At 35.2% G+C, this 19,643-nt stretch overlaps 1 protein-coding gene across 6 annotated transcripts in view; it reads left to right on the top strand.

The window, feature by feature from the left end:
* Positions 1–19,643, top strand: part of ROCK2 (Rho associated coiled-coil containing protein kinase 2) — a 116,884-nt gene that overhangs the window by 93,196 nt on the left and 4,045 nt on the right. For 2 of the 6 annotated variants that reach the window (XM_087946624.1, XM_026674309.2), the window contains 15 exons: positions 1,432–1,616; positions 3,702–3,771; positions 4,735–4,838; positions 4,955–5,141; positions 5,873–5,966; positions 6,049–6,143; positions 6,271–6,450; positions 6,902–7,067; positions 7,357–7,533; positions 12,308–12,378; positions 13,210–13,298; positions 13,838–13,916; positions 14,355–14,616; positions 15,284–15,512; positions 19,019–19,153. In XM_087946624.1, the coding sequence (XP_087802750.1) occupies positions 1,432–1,616; positions 3,702–3,771; positions 4,735–4,838; positions 4,955–5,141; positions 5,873–5,966; positions 6,049–6,143; positions 6,271–6,450; positions 6,902–7,067; positions 7,357–7,533; positions 12,308–12,378; positions 13,210–13,298; positions 13,838–13,916; positions 14,355–14,616; positions 15,284–15,512; positions 19,019–19,153 (2,123 nt within the window). The remainder of the gene's footprint in view (positions 1–1,431; positions 1,617–3,701; positions 3,772–4,734; positions 4,839–4,954; positions 5,142–5,872; positions 5,967–6,048; positions 6,144–6,270; positions 6,451–6,901; positions 7,068–7,356; positions 7,534–12,307; positions 12,379–13,209; positions 13,299–13,837; positions 13,917–14,354; positions 14,617–15,283; positions 15,513–19,018; positions 19,154–19,643) is intronic. The other 4 variants (XM_087946656.1, XM_087946648.1, XM_087946642.1 and 1 more) reach the window with 3 other exon arrangements.

The raw sequence follows: 19,643 nt of genomic DNA, 5'->3' as shown, positions 1-19,643 counted from the left end.
TGAATCACTGTAGTTGTTAAACAAATTAGTGATACGGTTGTTAAGGGAATCTGGCTTCCCCATTGACTTTGCTTGTCAGAAGATTGCAAAAGGGGATCCCATGACCCTGGAATGCTGCAACTGTCATAAGTTTGAGTCAGTTTACCAAGTGCCTGAATTTTGATAACATGACACAACAGTTGTAAGTGCAAAAAACGGTCATAAGTCTGTGCTGTTGTAACTTTGACTGGTCACTAAATGAATGGTTGTAAGTTGAGGACCACCTGTACTATGTTTCTTTGTCAAATGCTAGTAGCATATCATGCTCCATGGTGCCCCTTTTGATGATCACAGTACTTGAGCATGGGGTCAGAGGATGCAGCATCAGGAAAGGTTAAAAATCAGGGATATGTATTCTAGGGTATAAGCTAAAGGTATATTGTATTCCTGCATGGAATATTTTGGGGTCTTATTTCCCCGTTCTATAAGTAATTAGAAATGTGAAATTTTTAAATGAAAAACAAAAGCTATTTGTACTTCAGGAATGTTAATCAAAATGTTTGGCTACGCATTAAAAATTGCCACCTTCATTCCCTATAGTGCTAAAATTCTTCATTGAATATTAATGTGGTGTTTCGAATACACATTTTCATTTACTTGTTTCAAAATTCTCCAATTCAAGGAAGAGTGTTTAATACTGATTATACTAGCTTCAAACCATGCATGATAGGAGCCATGGTGGCGCAGTGGTTAGAATGCAGTACTGCAGGCTACTTCTGCTGCCTGCCGGCTGCCTGCAATGTGGCAGTTTGAATCTCACCAGGCTCAAGGTTGACTCATCCTTCTATCCTTTCGAGGTCGGTAAAATGAGGACCCAGATTATTGGGGGCAATAGGCTGACTCTAAACTGCTTAGAGAGGGCTGTGAAATGGTATATAAGTCTAAGTGCCATTGCTATGATAAAAATGACTTAAACTTAATGTTGGGTATATGTCCCACTGGACATTGACGTGGACATTGAAGTTCTGAGTAAATATCTACAAAACTGGGCTGTAAGACTAGTTCTGAAAGGACACATTTATAGGACTCTTGAAGTTTGACTAGAGAATGGGACTGGCTTTCAATTAGGAATGGACTATAAATTTTGTAATACAATCTTTCATTATCTATAAACCTTTTCTTTACAGTTTCTGTTTAGAGACAATTTATCCTACTCTGCAGCTGGAACATCAATAAAAATCAATAAAATAGGAAAAAAATCCTTGACTGAAACTACTCTTTATATAGGATCATTAAGTTATAGTTCAAAGCAGCTGGTATGCGAAAGGAAGGATTGTCCAGTTATTTAAAAAATTGACATCATGTAATTAAATTACACAAGCATAAAATACGTTATTTTCCATGCATGTGGTCGTAAAACTCTGTCTTACAAAGTATCAATCTGTTTTGCAGGTGGAAAACCTGACACTAAAAATTGAACAAGAAACGCAAAAGCGCTGCCTCATCCAAAATGATTTCAAAATGCAAACCCAGCAGTTGAATGCACTGAAGATGTCAGAGAAGCAGCTAAAACAAGAGAGTAACCATCTTATTGAAATTAAACTAAGCCTAGAAAAGCAAAATAATGAGCTACGCAAGTAAGTCCCTTCAGCAATAAATGTTCTATTCCATTACAGTGGATTGAGACTCAGAACTGAGCTGTGGAATGCTAAATTGTGGTGTATCGAAACATAGGATTTCAATCATTCTTCAGCAGTGTTGATACTATTATTACTGATTCTTAAATTCATATGCCATCCATCTCCCCTATCAGGCAAATGGGTGGCTTCATATTGGGTGCAGGCAAATGGGTGCAGATCATAAAAAAATAAATATAAAAGCAATTAAAATGTTAAAAATATGTAAATTTAAAATGATTCAGAAAGTAGGCCCAAGAGATGGCCGGCACGGGGATGAAGTCTTCTTATCCCATCACCAAACCGGTAGTGGAACAGGTAGGATCCGACTGCTGGGCCCCCTCAGGGCCCAAAGCCAATTGGCAAAGCCAAGTTTTAACAAGGGTGAGAGCAGTTGTTACCTCTGAGGATAGGGTGTTTCACAGGGTCATAGGGATATTCTAAGGATATACTGGGGGAGTTCTTGACTTTTACTTCAGTTCACATCCATAAGTAAAAAAAACAACTCAATGTCAATAATGCATTTTCCCCCCTGATATTTTGCTTTTGCTTCCTAGTTTGCATGTACCTGTATCATAAATGGCTATGGAAAAATTACACTTTAAAACCTCATCAACATAGGCAGTTCTGTGGCTGCGCATCTGCTTAGGGAATAAAGAGGATCTGGGTTTGTTCCCCAACAGCCTTGTAGGCCAGATAAAGTCAGAGGTGGATCATTAGGACGGCAAAGGACATTTCTGGACAAAATCCATCCCTTGAGGTCATTTGTTTCCCCCTGTAGGAACAGGTTGAAGGTGTGTGTCTCCTTGTCTGTCTGTGCTTGGGGAACATCCATCCAAGTATAACAAAGCAGGAGAACGGTGTCCTTTTTATTAACCCCACATCATAAAGAGCACTTTTCTTCATGCTGCAACAGACAGAAAATCACTTAGCTTTGATCCTGTCCAGGAAAAACTAAAAAGTTACTGTGCTTGGTTGTCAGATAGGATTTGTTATGTTTCCCTCTTTTTCTTTCAGCCCAATAAGGATTAGGTAGGAGGTGAAGTGGAGACTCAAGATCTATTCAGCCAAAAGGGCAAGAGAGTACATGAAAAGAACAAGAAACAGTCTGGGGCCAAATATTAATAATCCTCGACTTATGATTGGCCACTTAGCAACCTGTTCAAACTTTGAAGTTATGACAGATCTCCCCAGTGCTAGTTATGATTTGGTTTCAACCATTCTCCCCCGCCCACCCCTTCAGTCACATGGTTGCATTTTTGGTGCTTGGCAAGAGGCCTATGTTAGACTGTTTACAGTTCCCATGATTGCAATTTATGATGTTCTTTGCCAGAAAAACACCCACTGGCTAAAATGGGTTTCCTCAACAATCACAGTATTCGCTTAGCAACCATGGCATTTGCTTAATGACTGCCACTATAGAGGTCATAAAATTGGGTGAAGTCATGCCAGAATGATTTACGGTCACAATTCCAGACTCAATTCTGGTTATAAAGCAAGGACTACCTTTAGTCAGTCCTGGGTGAAAAGGAAAACCTTTCCAGGGCTTGCTTCTGTTTTCCCCCACCCCCCCTTGTGGATAATGATGAAGCATCAACATAATAGGCCCTGTCTGCCCTTCCTGCTAAAGGAAACAACATTCAGTTAGTCCAAATAAATCAGAAAGTCCAGAATGTACAAAAATATGCAAAAGATTAAAGCAGGGGGTTTTTTTTGTACTCACTTTGTGTCTTAAAGAAGGAATTTGTGCATTTGGGTCAGACAATCCTGCAACCACAGATCTTGACCGATATCGTATAGCAAAGAATCTGAAAGAACATGACTAATACTCTCTTCCCCTCCACAAGCATCCAACAGTCTCATTGTCTTCCTTTGAATTCTAATTCCTCATTTAATGAAGTTTGACCTGGCAAAACTTTGGAAAAGATTAACTTTTTTTTACGCGGCCTTGGCAATCAAGAAGGAGGGAACTAATAGTCCATTCCAGCAACATTTGTCATAGAAGTAGTATTATTTTAAAATTGCATTTATCTAATTCTCTGTCAGAGAGCGTCAAGATGCAGACGGACAGATGAAAGAAATTCAAGACCAACTTGAAGCGGAACAATATTTTTCGGTATGTAGAATATTAACATACTCAGTATTGTGTTTTTAAGTGTTAAGCCTTATGTATCTTTTGGGTGTATCACACAGTTGTAAATATTCTGGGATTTGTTGACTTATTAGTCACTGTGCATTACATTTTTCTAAAATTTTGACCTAGTAGCATATTACATACTGTTTTTCATAAGTGTATAAAGCACCATTATCAGCATGGACGTATTGTGGTGTCCCTCAAGTTACTTCCAAGATTCACTTCCTATTCAGTTTGTTTCTTTGGCAATAATAAAACATTGCCTTTTTATCAGCCTGATAAAAATCTCTCCACATATTAGTTAGGTCCAACCCTGAATATCTTTTAAAAATCAAAGTTAGCTCAGTGGTACGACTTGTTATAATATAATCGATGACATGAAAGTTGTAACAATCCTATTATTACCATCTCAGCCCAAATCCATACACTGAAGGATAAAGGTCTCTTCAGTTGAAGGACTTTCCCCACTCCTAGTCTGGATCATTAATCATTACATCATACTTGTTGACACTTTCCTAATATATTTTATTTTAAATATATGTATAGTCATGCTGGCCACAGTTGATTACTGATCAACTGTCTATGGACAACATTGACTCCCTTGGCTAAGAAATGGAGTTGAGCACCGCCCCCTAGAGTTGGAAATGTGCATAAGGGAAACCTTTATAATAACAAATATTAATATATGGATTAATTACTTAATGTAAAATAGAGTATTTGATAGCTTTGACTATTTATAATGTTGACAACTGGTAATTAATCTGGTCATTGTGGGTAATATTGACAAAATCTTGTTTTACATATATTTTAGCCTAGCAAAAATGTTATGAAGATTCCTTACCTTAAATTAAAATGGGCAGTTTTAGTAGCACAACTCTTTTCCATTTATCTGGTTGCACCAAAGCTATAATATGTATATTGCTGTTCTTTTGTAAAACATTTCAGACACTGTATAAAACACAAGTTCGGGAACTTAAAGAAGAATGTGAAGAAAAGGCCAAACTTTGTAAAGAAATACAGCAAAAGATACAAGAGTTACAAGAAGAGAGGTGAGACGATGATAGGTTGAATAATAGTCACCAGTAACAAAACTCCGAAGTAGCATCTTCGCCCGTAACACTAATTTATTATGATACTAATTTTAATGTATACTAATTTATTACAGGGATTCATTGGCAGCGCAACTGGAGATCACATTAACAAAGGCTGACTCTGAACAGTTGGCTCGCTCTATTGCTGAGGAACAGTATTCTGATCTGGAAAAAGAGAAGATCATGAAAGAACTGGAGATCAAAGAAATGATGGCAAGGCACAAACAGGAGCTTGGTGAAAAAGATGCCACGATAGGATCAGTAAGTGACTCACTCGACACAGCAAAGTGATTCGAGAAGACTCGAATTGTAGGCTTGTCAGTCAATAAAACATGAAACATTCCTGTTTTTTTAAAAAACAATTGCATGAGAAATTGCAACTGACAACAGTACTGAAAACCTCCAGGAAGCAAACTTATTTAGAGACTGTCCCATAAACATACCAAGTATAATGGTATGCTGCAGTCACTGATGCTTTGGCTCTGAATTTGGCTTAGAAGTATTATGGCATCAGAAATGTTCCATGCCATAAATTTAATTTCTTTGTCCAAGAGTTTACAGTAGGACCTTTTATAGATTTCAGTACTTGTGTTACATGATCATCAGAACGTATAATAATGTTCTGAGAGCACAGTATATTTTTAAGTAGCTTAGAGGGATTCTAGTTTAAACATTTTTTTTTCTAGCATAGATGTGCTGATGGTTTCTGATGCAAGTGACTTTCCTTTCTAAATTCAAGCTGTGCTAAGTTTTTTTAGCCCTATTACTTAGTTTTACCTTTAAACTCTACTATTGTTTGGTACATTTCCCTTACAAGCCTGTTTTTAAGCTTCTATTTTTGTCTGCTTCCCACACTGCTGCCATGAACTCCTTTGCTGGGAGCTTCTGCCTCCTCCCCCATCCTCACTTGGAATTTCAACTCCTACTTAAATGCTTGGTTGGCTTATTTCTATTCTATGAGACTTACGCTTCTTATAATTTCTGTATCTTAGTTGGAAGAAGCAAATAGAACTTTGACTAGTGATGTGGCAAACCTTGCAAATGAAAAGGAAGAGCTGAATAACAAACTGAAGGAAATTCAAGAAAGTGAGTATTTAAACTTAAAAATAAAAGCAATTGATTTCATGTTAGCTTCACAAGTGCTACCTATTTTGTTATCTGTTGACAGGGCTTGCCCATCTGAATGAAGAAGAAAATGATCTTGGATTGCTAAGGACTCAGTTTGAAAAACAGCTGGCTTATGAGAGAACAATGAAAACACAGGTAACATATAAATGAGAAAGTGACCACAGTTATCACTGCGATATTATACATAAGGAAGGAGAGAAGGGAATGTATTTAATTCTAATCACATAAAAAAGCTGCCCATTTATTCTTCTCTTACACTCAGGCTGTGAATAAGTTAGCAGAAGTTATGAATCGAAAAAATCCCATCCAACGAGGAGCTGACACAGATGTCCGAAGAAAAGAAAAGGAGAACAGGAAACTGCATATGGAGTTGAAAACCGAACGGGAAAAATTAACTCAGATGATGATTAAATATCAGAAAGAAATCAATGAAATGCAAGCTGTAAGTATCTTATATGATAATAAAAAATTCTCACATAGTTGTTGAAAAATCTAAACTATGAAACTTTCAGGTATTAACCAATTTATCCGACTTAGTTATTCTTTAGCTTAATTATTCTTGAAAAGTACTCTTGAAAATCATTAGAGAACGTCTCGCAATCTAATATCCTTCCAGTGGTGGTTACTGGTGGTTACGAGGCAGGGGTTGATGACAATTTAAAACACCTGAGGAGGCTTTATCTCACCTTTTTCTAGTCTCCCATTTTCACTATATCACCCAGCTATACTGAAATAGGGGCTATTTAATTGTCTTTATTTTCTTCAGTTCCCATGATAGTTCGCTTTTAGTGGTTTGAGTTAAGAGATTGCTGTCAGAACCATCTCTGTAAGCAAGACTTTTATCGTGCATTAAAAATTAATTCTGATTGTGCTTCATGAATCTCCTTTTACAGCAAATAGCAGAAGAGAGCCAGATACGAATCGAACTACAAATGGCTCTGGACAGCAAAGATAGCGACATAGAACAGCTTCGGTGTCAACTCCAAACAATACATATTGGCTTAGACAACAGCAGTATATGTGGCCCTGGTGAAGTAGAAACGGATGATGGTTTCCCTGGTAAGATTTGTCCTTCTCTTATTTGGAAGAAAAGGAGACATATTACAATTAATGACTCTATTTGGGGAAGTTACAATTGGGAATGTCTTCATCCTTCTGTCATTAAATTTTAACCCTTTTTCCTCAGGCTACCTTTGAATAAGTCAAAAGTAGGTTATAGTTCTTATGCGAATCCAGATCTGTTGCATTATTCGATTTCAAAATAAGCAGTTGTGAGGTTTTTCTTTAAATCTATTTTTCATTAATCCTTTTTGCATTTCCCCCCCTCCTCTTTCTGTTGGGTGCTCAGTTCGTATCACTCAGTCCCACACTTCAGAATCTCTGTCTCTTACCTATCAACGCTCTTCCACCTCTGTCAGTATTGCTACTAAACCTTCCAGCTCTTGTGTGTTTCTCAATTCTGATTCTGACTCTGAGGAAGAACCAGTGTCTTCTGCACAACCCCCTTCAGAACCTGACGATCCAGGTGACCTTCCAGAAAATGTGTAGTGACGAAACGTGGTTGCCTATTTTCCCTTACTAACACTGAGGACAGTAGATACCAAGGAGGATTGTACTGCATGAGAAAGGAGTAGCAACTAATTTTAATCTTAGATTTTGTGGATGTTGCATTCATGTAGGTGCATGAGATATGCATGTCTTCCCTTTATCTGCAGATCCTCTATGCATATGATTTACTGAAAAAAGTTAGGACTACTAGCTTTTTAATAATTTACTTTATATTGCTATTTAATTAATATAAAAAACAAAAAAGGAAAGCATTAAAACAATAGTGGCATTGATACATACATTGTCAAAAAAGGGAAAAAAACTGAAAAGTGCTGTGATGAAAAGTGAAAAATACAACAAAAACATAATAAACATTATAACAGTAAACAATTATAATTCTATACTTGTCTAATATAAATGTTATTCAAACACATACATATTTCTAATAAATTTTTAACCGACTATATTTTGTATAAATGAGGCCCTTATTGCAAGCTTTAATTATTCCACTGAAACGTTAGGATCTGACCATTTGGAAAGGGGAAATTTCAATTAGAAGTGCAGATTAAATTAGTCCATCTAATTGTAGCTTTGTATTTTTCAAACTGTCACACTTCCTGTAATATTTCACTCTCTCCAAAAGCCCAAAGTCTTAAGTTGAAACTTTATTATGAAAATCTTTTCAATACAGTCATTTAAAAGCCAAATAATGAGTAAATTTAGACTTAGATTGTGGTGATGGAAATTTTTTCAGATTATGTACTGTGGCAAGGGTGTTCAGATTTTGAACAACAAAAAATCCCTCCCAAACTAGAATCATGTATCTCTCCCCAGAAATTGCTCTGTATCTTTAAGAAACAGAAGGACATGGTAAGAGGATATTCTCCAGTCCAAGATTATTTTTGTGACAAAAATGTGAAAAATAAATAAATTGCATCTAAGTACATATTTATCCAAATCATCTTCATTTATGCTTTTGTTCCCCAACCCCTCAACCTTCCCTCCCCCCAATTTTATTAAATGTCAAAAAAGTATAAAATGCAAAAAATTAAAGAAAAAATAATTAGAAAGAGAGAGGGGGTAGGAAAAAAAGCAAAATTGGAGAGTACAAAGAACAAAAAGCCATAAAAAAGTAATTTCTACCTTTCATCAATACAGATAAAAATCTAAATAATAATAATAATAATAATAATAATAATAATAATAATATATTATTATTATTATTATTATTATTATTATTATTATTATTATTATTATTATTATAATGTATTAAATCAACAATTCTTTGAACTAGAATAAACCATAACAGACAAGTCTAATCACCAAAATCCAAAATTAAAATTTCATTTCTTTCAGTTTCAAAAAAAAAACTTCCAAGAGTGGCTCCCAAGTAGAAAGGGAGTTAAGTAAAATATTTTCTTTAATCAAAGCAGTCAGTTTCACAATCTCCAACAATCCCATTAATTTCACCATTCATTCTACCATTCTGGGCATATTTGAGTCCTTGATTTTGTCAGCAAGATCCTCCAAAAACACAACATTAAAACAGCATTCTGCACAAACAAAAAAATATTCACCATCCTAAGAAACCCTAAAGACAAAATCGAGTTAGAAAACCAAGGAGTATACGAAATCCCTTGCACCGCCTGCCCCACCACATACATTGGACAAACTAACAGAAGAATAAGTGCACGCGTTGAAGAACATAAGAACTCAATCAAAAAAGAAGAACCGACCTCTTCCCTGGTCCAACACCTCAAAGCCACAGGACATGAGATTGACTTTAAAAATACCAGAACTATCCCCAAAACCGAACACTTCAACAACAGAATAATCAGAGAAGCCATAGAGATAGAAAAACGCCCACATAGCATGAATAAAAGAGATGACACCTCCCGCTTACCAGCCATTTGGAAACCCGCCCTCATGAACAGACGAGTACCTAACATGATGAATGACACCAGACCCACACCCACCAGGGCCACACAAGATGCCACCACCACACTTCCACGTAAAAAGCAGACTCACACCCACACAGAAGATGAGACACGACCACAGACCAGAAGCCGCACTGCAGCTGCATCACTACCCACTTCAAACCCCTCTGAGCCATACATGAAGCGAACTGACCCCCACCATGAAGATGCAGCACGACCACAAACTCGAAGCCAAACAGCAAGATCACAGCTCACCAGCTCAAATCCCCAAGTAACTAAGACCAACCTGAGCACAACCAAGCCCCCACCTGAACAGAACACACCTCCAGCCAATCAGAACATGGCCAGCCCCCAACCAATCAGAACATAGCCAAATCCCCAACCAATGAGAACACACCCCCACCCAATCGGAGCACGCAGCCAAGCCCCCACCCAGTCAAGTCACACCCCCACTGGCAGTTAGAAGGAAGAAGCAGCTGAAAGCTCACATCACTCTGAGAAGCACAGAGCCGAAGAAGCAAGCCTGAAGATGATGAATGAGACTTCATCGAAACGTTGCCTAGATACTTTGAATCTTACGCGGAGAAAACCCGAATAACCAAAGATCCACATACAAATACCCGAGAACCTCAGAAAACAAATTATATATATATATATATATATATATATATATATATATATATATATATATATATATATATATATATAAACAATAACAAAGATCCACATACAAATACCTGAGAACCTCAGAAAACAAATATATATATATATATATATATATATATATATATATATATATATATATATATATATATATATATATATATATATATATATATATATATATATATATATATATATATATATATATATATGGAAAACCAAGGCATATATGAAGTCCTCTGTGCATCATGCCCTGCCACATACATTGGACAGACCAATAGAAGAATAAGTACCCTCCTGGATGAACACAAAAATGCAGTAAAAAAGCTGGAACACACTTCCTCACTAGTCCAACACATGAAAGCCACAGGTCATAGCATCGACTTCAGTGGCACCGAAACCCTAGCCACTATAGAAAACACCAGGTACAGAATTATCAGAGAAGCCATAGAGATTGAAAAAAGACCTGAAAGCATGAATAGAAGAGATAATTCCACCAGACTGTCAATTATTTGGAAGCCTGCACTCACAAACAAAAAAATCTCCACACCACAAGCCAGGCAAACACCTGGGCACAAACAGATCCCCCCTCCAGCTCAAACACACCCCAACCAGGCACCCAGATGAAACCTAGCTTCCTAATAAATGATAGCCGTCCATTTACTCGGAGCCAAGCTGCACTAAAAACCTCCAATACAGGAACACAATGTTGCCAGCCAATCAAGACAAAAAAAGCCACAAAACAGACAGAAGATATCAGAAACACCAATCAAGCAGAACACAGCAAACTCCAAGACCAATAAACACAGACCAAGACTCCCAACCAATCAGGATGAAGAAAAAACCATTCTGGCACAGCAGTAGGCTAGCCCCAAATTTAAAACAGAAACGGCTGTGAAAGTCTGACTCACAGACGAACACAATACAGAAGCCTGATGATGGCAGATGAGATTCTGCCGAAACGTTGCTACAACTTTAAAAGCACAACTATAATGACGTGGAAAATACCTGAACAAAGCTGAATACCATACATACATACATACATACAGATCAGATATTTACTTTAATTCAGTAAATATCTGAATTAATATTTTCTTAGTTTTTTTTACATATTAACCAAAGTTGATAAAAAGTACCTTCACATTGATTGTATTTCCAACATCTGTTTGACACTTCCTTATACATCTTTTATGGTACACCATCTTATAAAAATTTTCTTTCAAGTTATAATTCTATGCAAATTTCAGTCCTTTACTCCACATATTCTCCAGCTGATCAAGTGTTATATTATTACCAAAGTTTCTTGCCCATTTGATCATAAGTTTTTAATATATTCATCCTCTATATTCATTTGCAAGATTAATTTATGCATCTTAGCAATCACGTGTCATTAGTACATAATTGTGCAAAACATGTCTAATTTAAAACCAGCTTTTTTATTGATAAAAATCAAAATTCCTATTACTCAGTTTAAATAGTAATATCTCTCCAGATAACAATACATTTTAAATTCCAACTATATTTCCAGTGCTGCACTTTGAGAAAGATCTATAAAAGCAACAATTCCCTAAAGAAGACACGCATGCTTATTTGATTTTAATGTGCTTCATCCTAAATAATAATATTAAACAAAAATTGGTGTAACTGGTTTTGAAAGAAAGCACACAACATTCTGTATGTTAAATATGATGCTTCTCACAATCCTGAAACCTAATTTCACAGTTCCAAAGAGGAAAGTGTTTTGATTTTCTGTATTGAACTAATAATCAGGTGGCCCTATTTGAACTCCCAAGCTGAGGTCAGCCAGATGATGCACTGAGAACTCTTGCAGGATATCCTCCAATATAAAATCTCTGCTGTATTTAATTTTTTTGTAAAAATGAGTGGAAGGCAGCAATAATAATGCTTTGTGTATTTCTGTTCTGGGACGTAATATATTTACTAATAAGAATGTGACATAGGTACATGATGTGGCATAACTGTAAAAGAACGTCGCTTGTTTTGCTTGTACATTTCAGCTGTTTTATTGCTTGTAAGTTTATAGGTTAATACAATGTGTAATAAATGCCATTTTTCTTAATGAGACATAACATTAAAGCAATGGTATATCTGTATAATACTGTTTTAAAATATTAATTTAATCCTTTTCAGAGTCACGACTTGAAGGATGGCTATCATTGCCTGCTAGAAACAACACAAAGAAATTTGGTTGGGTAAAAAAGGTAAATAATACAATTTTTAGGATATTACTTTGACATGATATGTGCCACTAGGTGCTACTCAAAAACGAATCAAACCATTGTTGCTGCAATTGTGCTGCTTTTAAGAAATTATGGGCCTGGCTATGTATTACAGTCAAAAGACCAATTCACTAATAGCATAAGAAGCTATTAGTGAAGAAGCTATTATCTCATAGTTGTTGTGCTATGAGATAAGCATACACAAGTCACAGAGAGTTGGTTTTTATTTTTGTTTGTTGGCTTTTTTTTACTTGGGTAAATTTTCAATGGGGAATACTAGGTGTAGGATCTTAGAAAATTTTTCAAAAGTTGTGCAGCAGAAAAGAGCACACAACAGCCCTCCATCCAGATGTTTAGTTTTAGGTTGTCCTAACTTAGAGATCAGTGGTAAGATAATATGTTGATCATTGCCCAAAACTTATGCAAATATCAAGTTAACCTATCCTCTCATTTTTTAATTTCATTTTTACATTTGTACATTGTTGTATTTTATTTTATTTTTGTACTGGTTTTGTTTCATGCTATATTTTTTCTATGGAAGCTGCTGATAGTTGTTTTTATTGCAATGGCATAGAAATATGATTAATACATAACTAAAAACTATGATTATTTTGTTTGACGTTTAAGATAAAATATGTTTTGTAGGAAGAGAGGCTATTCTCTTATATTTTGACTAGCCAGACTGGACGTTATGTTAAATTGCCTTATTAAAATAACATTTTACATACTTTCATTCTGTCAAAAAGTTGTCATACAAAATTTGATTATATAAGTAAAATCAATTTGCAACTTATACTTTGTATTGTTTAACAGTATATAATAGTAAGCAGCAAGAAGATACTATTCTATCATAATGAACAAGATAAGGAACAGTCCAATCCATACATGGTACTGGACATAGAGTAAGTATTGTGATGTTTTTGTTTCATTCTGCACATAGTCAATATTTTTGTGATTCTGGAATCCTGTTAACAAAGTCAATATGGTGAGTTAGTTAAAATAAACTAGATCCCTTTGATGAATTTGTAAATATTCTATAATGTACCAACCTGTGAAAAGCAGAGCAACTTTAGAAAATTTGATATTTATGTAATTAAAATACAGTGCTTTTAGGGTTTTATAATTTTAAATGGCCATAAATTTAATAAATTTAATGGTTATTCCATTAATCAAATTTAGATCATTAGTCCAAAATGGATGCATGGGGGAGAATCCATTCTACAGACTGATACATTGTAAGTGGATGGAACCTTGAAAAAGCTTTAAAAATCAAAGTTTGGATTAAGAGCACAGTTAAAATCTTATTTAAAGTCTAAGATGAGATCTATGAAGTAAATGGGAAAACTTCTAGAAATGTTGCTACATTACAAGTTCATGTTTAAGTGATTTATGGTTAATTAATTTGCATTTTTGTTTCATATCTGCATTTCTGCTACTACAGCAAACTCTTCCATGTTCGACCTGTCACACAAACGGATGTGTACAGAGCAGATTCTAAAGATATTCCCAGGATTTTTCAGGTATCCTTATTTAAAAACATTTAACCAAATATAATGTAGGCAAAGATGAGGTGCCATGTTTATTGGACAAATGTGAAATAAACACACTGAGAGGCAATTGTTCTATAGGAGACAATATTACATATACATATACATATACATATACTTCCAGATGTTTTTGTGAGGCATCATATCTTGTGAGGCACCATATTTTTTCTTCAGCAGAAATAAGTTATTTTATAGTCACTTTATAATAATTATATAATCTTATGCATGCTGTCAATTTAGGTTGAGAAAATCACTGTTTTCCCATGTTAAGAATAGAAGAAAAATCTTGCTAAGAATTACTGTAGGGAGGAAGAATATTTAAGAAGCATTTGAAACCTTTCCATAATTAATCTTTTGTCATTAGAAAAATGTTTTCTCTGTCAATATTACTGACTTTTTCCCCAATTCCAGATCCTCTACGATAATGAAGGAGAAAGTAAAAAAGAACAAGAGTTTCCTGTAGAGACATCAGGGGAAAAATCAAATTATATTTGCCACAAGGGACATGAGTTTATACCTACCCTGTATCATTTTCCAACCAACTGTGAAGCTTGCATGAAGCCTTTGTGGAACATGTTCAAACCTCCTCCTGCTCTTGAATGTCGCCGTTGTCATATCAAATGCCATAAAGATCACATGGATAAAAAAGAAGAAATAATAGCACCTTGCAAAGGTAAGCTTGAGGGTTCCTTAGCGTTCTCTGAGCCTGGTTGTTTTCTTGCAGATGTTTCATTACCCAAACTAGGTAACACCATCAATGATGATCAACTTTGAGCTACACATATTCTCCTTTAAAGGTAAGTTTAAAATAAATAAAATCCAAGTTGATTGCAAATTGATCCTTAGAAAACTTCATAGTCCATAGTTAAATTAAAAAAAAAAAGAATAACCAAAAATGGTCCAGAAGAATATGTAGGTTTTCAAATTCTGTAGCCATCTACCACAGAGATGCGTTAGAGCCAAGGATGTCCTTTAATTAGGCTGTATCATTCAGGCGAGAAATAAAGAGATTTTAAACAAAGTGCCCTCTCTCGTGGCATCAGAGAATGCAATAGAATTTAGATGGCTTATCTTGACTATACTTGGCTGAATTGTTTAAAGGCTAATGCTATGAAAAATCTTGCTAAAATTCTGCCTCAATTTCAGCTGGAAAGTTGCACATCAGCCCTTTCAACTTGACTAGTCTTGATTGGACAAAAATGCTGTTTAATGTGTAATTTAATGTGATTTTTAAAAAATTAAATGCATTTATTTCTTAAAATAAGACATGGTTTCTCTTCAAATACAGTTTTGTACTACTACGATTCGGTTCTGAACTACTTGTTTTTAATATATTTCAGTGAATTATGATATTTCAACTGCAAAGAATCTATTACTGTTAGCTAATTCTACAGAGGAACAGCAAAAGTGGGTGAACCGCCTAGGAAAAAAAATTCCCAAAAAGCCTCCAGCACCAGATCCTTTTGCACGATCTTCACCCAGAACTTCCATGAAGATCCAGCCCAGCCAGTCTCTCAGGCGGCCAAGCAAACAGCTTCCACCAAATAAAAAAGAAAGCTTTCCCCCAAGGTAAAAAGTTACACGTACAAAATTGTGATAACTTTTAAAAACACTGTCCTGGGCACTTGAGGGAGTCATGTTAAGTATTTCTTTTGTGAGATGTATCCACCTGTGAAAGTCTTCTACTACCCTTATTTCAGGATATGTAGTTACTCTCTTATGGCTGAATCCTACAGATCTGTGGATTGGGATCTTAGGAACCATGGATCCTTTGCTTCTCTTATCCAGTGTCTGAGGGAACGAAAAGTTATTGATTTATTCAGTTCTCCTTTAGAGTAAAATTATTTGATTTAGAAAGTGAAACTTAAATCTTAGAAAATTATGTGGAGTATAATACATTCCAGGCCTGCATTTTTATTTTATATATTTAATTAGCATATGGCATATCATACATGAACTAGCCATTTATATTCACCTAGCATTTATACTAAAATAGGACCTAGGATTTTCTACATGACATCTTCTTTTACCTTTGTGACAGAAGTGGGAATTTTGTGACAGTCAAGAAGTCATATGTTAAAATGTATCCGTAGCAATGGAATGCTAGGTTAACAATAACACTAGGAAGGTTGACACAAGCATCGATTTTATTAGCAAAAACTAGGTTGCTTATTTGGAGCCTGTGGTATATAGATAAATAGAGCTGCACAGTCCGTGTGCAATATCTAAACTTCCTGGGAGTGCAAATATAGCACCTGCCTGCAACAAGTAGAAACAGCTGCATCTTCTCTAAGATCATGCCGCAGGTGCCCTACTGCCAGACTGATTTACAGTTTTCTTTGACTTCCTTATTCCTGTTGGATGGGCCATCTCTTCCTCCTCAGTTTTTCAATTCAGGGTAACCATATAGAATAAATCATCAATGAAATTTCACCCATCTTATAAAGGCATAAATAAGCACCTGTAGATTTGAACCCAATAGGAAATATTAGCCCATTTTCGCTTGTTAAACATATGATATGTTTTAGGTTCCACTACTTCACCACAGTTTTATTTTATTTTTTAGTACTGAGCCTGCTCTGCGAATAATTCTTCACTGAATTGTGTTTTTTCTATACTATATTCTTTTATTAATATATCAAGAGTAAGTAATAGGGAATTATGACTGAAGTACAGATGCATGTTAAGTTAGAACTAACTGTAAGAATTTGGCTTCAAAGCATAAATGACAATATTTTGAAATATACAATATTTGTATAATAATTAGCTCAATAATTTATATAAAATACTAAGCAGTTTAAAATGTATACATTTGCATTACCCAACTGCTACTGATATTACCTATAATGGCCCATGCTTCATTAAGGAGCCGTAATCTAAAACCAAAATATTGTCATTTAACAACAAATCAGTTTTGAGTATGTTTAATGGCGTGAAAAGCATTTTGTGTGCATTTCATGCTTTGCCCTGATTTTTTTCTAATTGTTGCATATAAATTATTTTGATGTCAGGAAAAGACTATAAAAATAATGGAGTAAGTGTTCTAGTTTAATCCAGAGAAAGCAATACTTTTAAATCCCTTTGAAATTATGAAATGGTTTTAAGTGTAACAATTCTGTTCTTAAATATGAACCTTTAGTTTTACTATTAATGCTAAGATCAGTATTCTCCAAGTAGTCAAAAGGTTTCAGGCAGGAAGTAGAGATATCTGTAAAATCAACCCAGGAACAGAAAGTTCCAGAGAAATCTGGAAAGTCCCATTTCTTCCTGGGTCATGTTGAACCTTCTCCTGGACCATGTCATTCTATATTCAGTGACTGAAACAGTTATTTGACAGCAACTTAAATGGTTGCACCTAACATTCTGCCGCAGAGGGCACACTCTCCACAGTTTATCCCAGTTTATCCTAACTTATCTCCTATCTTGTTCTCAAGGTAACTGGTAGGCTTTTCCATTTGCAATAGCACCCCAGTGTGTGTGGAAGTGTGTGTATGCATAATTATGGAATACTCTGTGTGTAGCTTTACACAACTGATACATGGTATGCATAATATAAATGATATCAACTGCAACTTAAATATTAAAGTTTTTGGGGAATATACGTTTCTTATTAAGGAAATATGCTTTAAGTTTAGCTTGTTCCTTCATAGATTAATATAATAAACAGCAAAGTAACTGATTTTAAAAAAAGGTGGAAGAACGGTTGATTTTATAACAGGTATAATGGAATGTTCTTTCATTTTGACTGCTAAATGCATTTTAGTTTATAGTTGCAGTAATGGAACTTACAAAGGCAGCTGATATATTTTGACAGCACCGCTCTATTGATTTAGCAACATTTTAAAGTATTCTGATTCATAAACAAATAGTATTGGTTAACTAATCAGCATCTGAAAAAACAAAAGTCACAGATATCCTTACAAAAGATAGAAAGGGCAGGATTTAGTTTTGAAGAGGGTGACATATCTGTTGGAGATTTCATTGATAGATTTACACAGTCAGATCATCACAAATGCCCTTGATCCTTGAATCAGTTCTTCTGATTTACCAAGGGGCACCTTGATTCGTCTTTGTTGAACTTTCCATTGAAATCTCATGAAAGGTTCTTCGGTCTTATTCAGCTTTAAAGCAGGCAGAATGGACATTCATTTTGTTCTGCTTCTCTCAAATGACCCATATGAATTGAGATGCCAACACACGATGCCACAATGGAGACTAGGGACAGAGATGATTTATACCCAACTGAGCTGTGCTGCAGAAAGAACCACTGTGAGGAATTCTGTATGAACAGAGTAGAATTTGAAGGACACACAGGAGTAACTGAATTTTAGATTCATTTACTTAGAGCTAAACAATTTAGCACTCCATCTGAGACATGCAGATACGCAAGCCCAACACCACATTCACATAGTTGCTTTAATCACACAAAGTGTTTGTGTGATTCTACACAAACACTTTGTTTCTACATCTTGGTTTTTTTTTGTATGTTGACACATAAAATTGCAGCAAGTATACATTTGTAGAGTAAGGTAATTCAGTATGAAGTACTTAAACTTACTTGCATACGCTAACTTGTATATATTTCGCAATAGAGATAATAGAGCATGTTGTTAAATCATATTTTTCTGTCAAACTTTTGTCTTTAAGTGGTAGTATCTGTCTAAAGTTTTATGGCTAGGAAGTTATATTCCAAGGAAACTGATGCTTTTTTCTCATTTCTTCCTCCTTGGAAAAATTCTGAAGCACTAGCAAAATGCTTTCAGAAATAAGATGAGGTGACTTTGTAAGATTTGTGAGTGCCAATTCTTCATCATTCCAGTTTGTAAGCACTGACAATAAGTGAAAACCCTGGGTCATTTGTGCTGGGAAACATCCATGCATTCCATACATTATGAGACACACTTTGACATCCAGGAGTTAATTTTAAGAATGCACATAAGACTTGTGCATATGATTTATATTTTAACCAGTGTCAGAAATGGTAATACATGCACAAGAAAAGCAATGAATGTTTCAGTAGTTTTGATATTCAGAATTGTTCTTAACGTGGCTCATAATAAAACCTCATTTTCCAGATTGATTGATATGGCATGTAGAGACTGGGATTGGTCATTTGATGATATTGATTTTGATGTTGATTTTAATATTGATGATGCTGAGGACGATCTTGATGATAGCGATGATGATAACAATGTGTTTATTCTAAAGAGGTAAATGGATGAATACCTGTAGGATAATGCATTGGTTTTATTACAGCATGTGTTTTCAATTTTTCCCAAGAGAGCTATATGTGCTGGCTTAAAATCTAATAATAATAATAACAACAGTAATTTGATCCGTGCATGATTTTTATTGCCTTGAAACTATAATTTCAAAATCCCTTATATATTTACAAGTGCTTCTTATAGTAGACTTTTCATGTATGGCTGCCTTTGTGCAAATCCACGTTTGAACATTCAAATTTATTCTTATGTCACATGCTGCTGCAAGCTCATATTTAGGTGACAAGGTAAAAACTTGATTTTCCGTGCTTTGGTGTACCTTGGTCATACTAAAGTGTGGTATAACTTGCTTTGCAAATATATTACGCTAGATAATCAGCATAGGAACGATAGAACTTCTTGTCTCCATCCCCCAACAAATTATTTAAAGATAGGCTGGATTTCCTAATTTCCAAATCACCTTCAAGGGGAATATAAT

Source organism: Notechis scutatus, chromosome 1, assembly GCF_049901735.1.
Source record: "Notechis scutatus isolate UNSWTSFEM ecotype Mainland chromosome 1, rNotScu1.2, whole genome shotgun sequence".
NCBI classification, from domain to species: domain Eukaryota; kingdom Metazoa; phylum Chordata; class Lepidosauria; order Squamata; family Elapidae; genus Notechis; species Notechis scutatus.
This window is presented reverse-complemented; position numbering and strand designations above follow the sequence as displayed.